Below are 7,403 nucleotides of genomic sequence, written 5' to 3'. Positions count from 1 at the left end.
CATAGATATATATGTGTGTGTGTGTGTGTGTGTGTGTGTGTGTGTGTGTGTAATGGAATATTACTCAGTGATCAAAAAGAATGAAATCTTCCATTTGCAACAACGTGGTTGGAACTAGAGTGTATTATGCTAAGCAAAATATGTCAATCAGAGAAAGATAAATATCATATGATTTCACTCATATGTGAAACTTAAGAAACAAAACCAATGAACATAGGGGAAGGGAAGGAAAACTAAGATGAAAACAGTGAGGGAGGCAATTTATGAGACTCAAAAATACAGAGAAGAAATTCAGGGTTGCTGGAGAGGAAGTGGGTGGGGGAGGGGCTAAATGGGTGATGGGCATTAAGGAGGGCACTTGTTGGGACGAGCACTGGGAGTTATATGTAAGTGATGTATCACTGGGTTCTACTCGTGAAACCAACACTCCACTGTATGTTAACTAACTTGAATTGAAATAAATAAATGTCAGGTGTGCTTGGGTGGCTCAGTCAGTTAAGCATCCGACTTCGGCTCAGGCCATGATCTCACAGCTCTTGAGTTCAAGCCCCATGTCGGGCTCTGTGCTGACAGCTTAAATTCTATGTCTCTGCCTGTCTCTGCCCCTCCCCAGCTCAGGCCATCTCTCTCTCTCTCTCCCCACCTCTTAAAAATAAATAAAAATATTTAAAAATACAAATTATTTGGTTTTTTATCTGTAATATTTTATTATGTGTCTCTAAAAGAACTCTATTTTTGGCATGCCTGGGTGGCTCAGTGGGTTGAGCATCCAACTTTGGCTCAGGTCATGATCTTGTGGTTGACAATTTCAAACACCACTCAGGCTCTGTGAGATTATGTTTTTTTCACTTTTATGTCTGAAATTCCTTTCTATATCAGTCTCTTAACTGCTCTTCTTAATAGTGGACACTTAATATATTAATGTGTCTTCTAGATCGGTTTTATTCTCCTCATTAGGATCCTGGTCTCTTAGTACCTTGTTCCACAATGTGTACAACAGTCACTTCCTTACTCAAGTGTTCACCAAATATGCATCTCCAAGAAAAGTTTTCATGGAACAACAAACTTGAATAAATAGATTGACTTTAGAATATGATCTCAGACTCTAGGTGTCCTTTAATATCCTGAAGCAAAATTTTATTTTAATTACTTTTTAAAATGTAAATTATAGTTAGCTTTGTTGAGTCCAAAAACATGTTCAGATACAAAGTTGTACGTATATATAACATGTGTTTATTTCAAATAATCACATATACGCATATATACATAAACACAAAACCACTTAAAAGAAATCTTATCTGAGTACAGTTGGCAAGAATGTTGCATTAGTTTCAGGAGCACAAGGTAGTGATTCAACATCTCTGCCCATTACGCGGTGCTCGCCACAAAGGTAGCTGCTGTGTATTATCACACAAACCCATCCAGTATCATTGACTGTATTCCATACCCCGTGCCTTTTTTCCCCAAGTCTCATTCATTCCATAACTGGAAGCCTATATCTCCCACTGCCCTTCACCCATTCTGCCCATCCCCCCACGTCCCCTCAAGCAAACCATGAGTTTTTTTTCTCTGTATATGTAGGTCTCATTCTGCTTTTTTGTGTGTTTGTTTATTCACTTAAATTTTTTTTTAATGTTTATGCATTTAATTTTGAGAGAGAGGTGTGGGGAGAGGCTGAGAGAAGGAAAGACAGAGAATACCAAGCAGCCTCATGTCAACACAGATCCTGACATGGGGGTTGAAGTCACAAAATGTGAGATTGTGACCTGAGCCAAAATCAAGAGCAGGTGCTTAACCAAGTCAGCCATCCAAGAGCCCCATCTTTATTCATTTTAAATGCAAACCCATACATAATCTCTTATTTTATGTTGAAAGGAAACTTAAGAGAAAGTTGAAGGTGTAGATATTAAAAGAGTAAATGTTTGAATTAATATGCATTTAAAAGAATGAAGATGTGTAGACACAAAGATTCCAAGACAGACATAAATGATAGACATACATTTAAAGGATGAATTACTTTTCCTGTCATAATGCCTCCAAGACGTCAAAATCTGAAGCATGCTTGCAGTTACGTACTGAGAAATTCTCTACCAGCTAAAGAGGATGAATATCTGTAAATTGATTTTAAATCTCCTTTTCTACTTAGAGATGAGATTACGATGCAAAATGCCTTTACTCAGGGGAAACTCCGTGAATGAAAGGAGAACCCTAATCCCAGATTCTTAACAAAATTTCATTGGAACAACATTTGTCGTTAAGTCCTAATGCTGATGTAAAATAACTCCATTGGTGTTTTAAAACGCATTTATGTTCTTACATTCGATGGATCAGAAGCCTGAAGTGGCTCACCTTGGTCTAAAATGAAAATGATTGCAAGGCCTGATTTCTTCTCAAAGCTACCAGGAAGAACCTGTTTACTTTTCTATTCCAAGCTCATATTATAGTGCACGAAAAAAAAATCTCACCATATTTCATATAATTAAAAAAGTCTTTACAAAGAGGGGCTGAACAGCAGCTCTTAATTGTGATGTGGAATGAAAGTCCTAAAAGTGTGCAAATGTGTCATGAAGCTGCGGTAGGTAGTGCTCAGGGTCCGTATGAAGGAGCTTTTTTCTCCTCCTTGTTGAAAAGGAAAACCGGAATGTTGTGTAGATGGCAGGACTGTGTCTCCAACACAAGCCAACAGCTCGGAGATCCAAGGGAACTAATCCACACAGATTGCTCAGTCCTAGACTTGGGCGAAACATTGACATAAGCGTTGGGAGTCGCTGCCGGGAGGTCTGAACTCTGAGAGCAGCGGAGTCCATGAGGAAGGAATACTCAACACTGGGGTCACGCGGTTATAACCTGGTCTATTGGGAACACAGAACCTCCAGAAAAATTTCCTTTGTGTCCAGACCAGTGTCCCCCAGGGAAATCATGTGCTGCTCCAAAGAGGAGGAGGAGGGGAACGTGCCTCATGAACAGACAGAGGAAACTATAAATACCTCCTGTGCACACCCACTGCCTGTGCCACCGTGGGCTGACGGGACCAGGTTGTTGCTGTGGAGTCGAAAGCTTGACTGGGAGACCCATGCTAGCCTCCGTTCTGCCGTCTTGTGTGGGGACAGAGTTTAGTCACCACCAGTAACCATCCAGGAGGGATCCAGACGGCCACATGGACACCTCTCCCTCAGAGCTCCCAACCAGGTGGGTCTGAGAGCTTGGCAAGACCCGGAGGAAAGGGTCAGAGAGAATCAAAGCCAGGCGCATTTACCTGAGGTCACCTGACAGCCACCAGCCTCGCCCAGAACGTGGAGATCTCTATGGCCATGTACTTGCCTGATCATGCCCTTCTGAAAACCTACAGTGAACAAGGTCAGAGAGGGCCCCGCTCCTTTGGTACTTGCCTTATAATGGTAGAGTCACAGGACTATGAAAAAAGTTTGTGTGGTGTAAGAGCCTCAGGCAGAAATCTTACGGAGATGGTGACTCAGAGCCACAATGGTTGTCATGGTATGTGCAGAACTTTGTAGTGCAAGGTCTGAACAGAACTTTGCATGTTGTGCAAACCAGAAACAGGACCAGAGTGTGCCCAACACTCAGCCAAAAAGATCACAACACAAAGCCCAGGAAAAACAGAGAAAAGACGCCACGTCTAAAAAGTGAAAGGGACTTGTCCTACCTTCTCTAAGATCACAGGACATCCAATTGGTCAAAGAAATAGCAAAGTCTCAAGGTGCTTTTTCAAAGAAAAAGCAAGTCTCTTACCTTCCATTATGACCTGCCCAACTTTTGCTGTGCTTTGCATATTTCCTGTGCCGAAGGGTTGATTTATTCCCTTAGCACACTTTTCTCTTGGAGCATTCACTCTGTAAGACGATGCACACCCTGAAGATCCCACTAATGTCGTCTACTGACTGAATTTAATTTTGCTCCTTACTATTTTTGCTGGGCATCAGGGTGGTAACAAGGGTTGGAGTGTTGTCAGAACCAGGGATATTCTTTCTTCACGGCCCCTCAGATTTCAGCGACCACCTGAGCCATTAGATCTTTTCTGCCACTTCCATTTTATTTCACTTTCTTGTTTCCCTCTCTCTCTCTGATTTTGAGAAGATTGTTTGTGTTTCTTTAAATACAGGAAAGAAAATGAACATGCCAGTCTGACTTGTCAATTTTATTTGTTCATGGGAAACTTACATCATTTGCAGGAATGATAATGGATCTGCGCATTTTGAGTTATACCCACTCCGAACTTAATTGTTAGGGGTGGAGTGAGAAGTCATGGTAAAATCACAGCCCAGGGATCACTAATTTGGTGTGTGTGTGTGTGTGTGTGTGTGTGTGTGCCTTGTGAAATGACATCCATCATCAGATGGTCAGGGGACATGGTCCAATATATTCCAAGGTGATTCTTATAATATAGAAGCCAGAACTCAATCAACACACCATATTCTAGAGAGCTCTATGTTAACTTACAGCAGACTTTGCAGGTAGATTCTAAAATACAAGCAGGACATAGTGTGGGTGAGTGACTCCTTTCTCTTGAAGGGGAACCAGCAACGAGGCCACCTATTTCTTTGAAATTGCCTGACACGATCTCTGATCATTTTCCTGCTCATTCCCTTTCCCATACATGCTTCCTGTGTTGGACTCAAATAGCTCAAAGTAGTATCATCCTCAGGGCCTTAGCTGAGGCCATTCCCTCTACCATCACACACTTCCCCACACAGGCTCTGGGCTCCTGCCTTCCTTCCCTGCAGGTCTCTGATCAAATGTCACCTTGTTTACTGGTCTTGACCAAACACTGACTACAAAATAGCACTCCTATCCACGCTCTCCTTTATATCTGCTTCTGTCTCTTCATAGCACTTGACACCCTGTGATGTCTTATTAATATTTGTATTTGATTCTATTCATTCTCCATCACTAGATTATAGTGGCTTTTGGTTTTCAGTATCCCATGCTCATGGCCTAGACAATGCCTGGGACATGTTTGACCCTCAGTACATATTCCTCCAATGCAGGAAAGAGATTCTTAGTAAGACAGTAAAATACATGACCTCTTCTGGGGAGTGTGGAGAATGAGACCAAAACTCCTAACTGAGATGAAACAGGAGGGAATCTCTTCAAAAGAACAATCCTTTGGGGACAAAAGGGACAAGATACTGAAATGAACTTCTTGACTGCACAATATAAATGGTAGCGTTTCAACTATGTGAGTAAACTGTTGATGTGAAAATTAATGATGTCTTTTGCCTCTTTCCGGGGGTCAGTGCATCCTCATGGAACCAGGAAATATTACACGGATATCAAAATTTCTTCTCCTGGGATTTTCAGAGAGACCAGAACTGCAGCCCCTCCTGTTTGGGCTTTTCCTCTCCATGTACCTGATCACTGTGTTTGGGAACCTGCTCATCATCCTGGCCGTCAGCTCTGACTCCCACCTCCACACCCCCATGTACTTCTTCCTGGCCAACCTGTCCTTTGTAGACATCTGCTTCACCTCCACCACCGTCCCGAAGATGCTGGTGAACATCCAGACCCAGACCAAAGTCATAACCTATGAGGACTGTATCACACAAATGAACTTTTTCATAACCTTTGCGGGGATGGACGACATTCTCCTGAGTGTGATGGCCTATGACAGGTTCGCGGCCATCTGTCACCCCCTGCACTACATGGTCATCATGAACCCCCGGCTCTGTGGGCTGCTGGTTCTGGTGTCCTGGATCACGAGTGTCCTGTATTCCTTGGTACACACCTTAATGGTGTTGCGGCTGTCCTTCTGTACAGAAGTAGTGATCCCCCACTTTTTCTGTGAAATCAATCAGATGATCCAACTTGCCTGTTCTGACACCTTTCTTAATAACGTGGTGATGTATCTTGCAGCTGTGTTGCTGGCTGGAGGTCCCCTTGCTGGGATCCTTTACTCTTATTCTAAGATAGTTTCTTCCATACATGGGATCTCATCAGCTCAGGGCAAGTTTAAAGCATTTTCCACCTGTGCGTCTCACCTCTTGGTTGTCTCCTTATTTTATTTTACGAGCCTAGGAGTGTACCTCAGCTCTGCTGCTACCCAGAATTCCCACTCAAGTGCCACAGCCTCGGTGATGTACACGGTGGTCACGCCCATGCTGAACCCCTTCATCTACAGCCTGAGGAACAGAGACATAAAAAGGGCTCTGAAAAGAATCGTTGGGATCCAGTGATATAAGAAACAATCATCCAAAGGCTGAAGACATGCCCATGATTGAAGGGCTCAAATCCTCAGAGCCAGGAACTGCCAATCTTTGATCAGACTGTGGAAGTAGAATCTACTCCTTCTGTTTATTTCTTGGCATTTCCATTTGTTGATCAACTTCTCTCTACATTTAAGGAACTCACTTCATTAAGCTTCTGCTGTGACTGAAATACAGACGGTTTCTCCTTTGTCTATTTGCAGGTGTCCCCAAAGTTTACCCCAACCTTGGGTCACGAATGCCTGAAATTTCTGTATCTCACATGGGACTAGTTGGATTTCTTAAAATTAATATCATCTCAAATGACTTATACCATGTCGGGTAAATTTCCCCTAGATTTCCTGAGATCATTATCATGAATTATATGCTTCATACGGAATAAAGCTACACTTGATCAGTAAGCCATTTCCATCATTTTACTGTCAAGGAGAATACAAAAGCACAGCTTCCAACTTGGGTCTCAGTCTTTTCCTTCACTTCCTTTAGGACTCCACCTGATGATATGGACTCTAACATTGTTCCATTCAAGCCTCAGGCAATTCACACCCCGCGCTGGCTAGGAAAGCCTAAGCACTCACCGGCACCCATGTGCTTGTCCACACTCCCACAGACCTTTCCCTGACCACACCCTATGCCTTGGCTGCACCAGCCCTTGGGTTCTTATTGTGATTGCAGGACACACGTCAGCAACATCTATCGGAGAACTCTAATAGCCCCAGGTTTATTACTCATGTATGCTGGAGGGCACATGGGATGGTCAAAAGCCATTCTGGGAGGTGTCAGAAGGGGAGAGAGAGTCAAGAGGAAAAGAGAGAGAGAGGAAGCTGTTGAGGGATCTGGCTTTCTCAAAGACCACGGCCAGGGTGGGTAGCTGGTGTTGGGCTCACACGTTCTTGGAGAATTGTACTGAGTAGAATGTGTGGGCTGAAGGGGAAAAGCTGATTCACTCATGTGTCAGTCTCTAGTTTATAAAGGGCTTTCTGAATTGGTACTTCGTGACTGGGGGTAGCCGAGGGCTTATCTGGTGATTGTGGAACACATCTGATGATATGTTTATTCAACATGGTTGTGCTCGAAACGGACCCCCAGGAAAATACATCATTTCAGTCCCTTGCGCTAAACATGCCCTTATGCTTTGTCAGCGGTCTCTTGGTTTTATTCTGTTATTCAGCTCGGGGTCCA

At 43.2% G+C, this 7,403-nt stretch overlaps 1 protein-coding gene across 1 annotated transcript; it reads left to right on the top strand.

Moving 5' to 3' along the window:
* The first annotated feature begins 5,143 nt into the window (after positions 1–5,143).
* LOC144614154 (olfactory receptor 7A5-like) lies at positions 5,144–6,191 on the top strand. Its single transcript, XM_081790831.1, has one exon. It carries the CDS (start codon positions 5,265–5,267, stop codon positions 6,189–6,191), a length of 927 nt encoding a protein of 308 aa, XP_081646957.1. The 5' UTR covers positions 5,144–5,264.
* The last annotated feature ends 1,212 nt before the right edge of the window (positions 6,192–7,403 follow it).

This window comes from Panthera onca, chromosome A2, assembly GCF_046562875.1.
Source record: "Panthera onca isolate mPanOnc1 chromosome A2, mPanOnc1 haplotype 2, whole genome shotgun sequence".
Taxonomy (NCBI): domain Eukaryota; kingdom Metazoa; phylum Chordata; class Mammalia; order Carnivora; family Felidae; genus Panthera; species Panthera onca.
The sequence above is the reverse complement of the archived record's forward strand: the minus strand, read 5'-3'. Positions and strand labels throughout refer to the sequence as shown.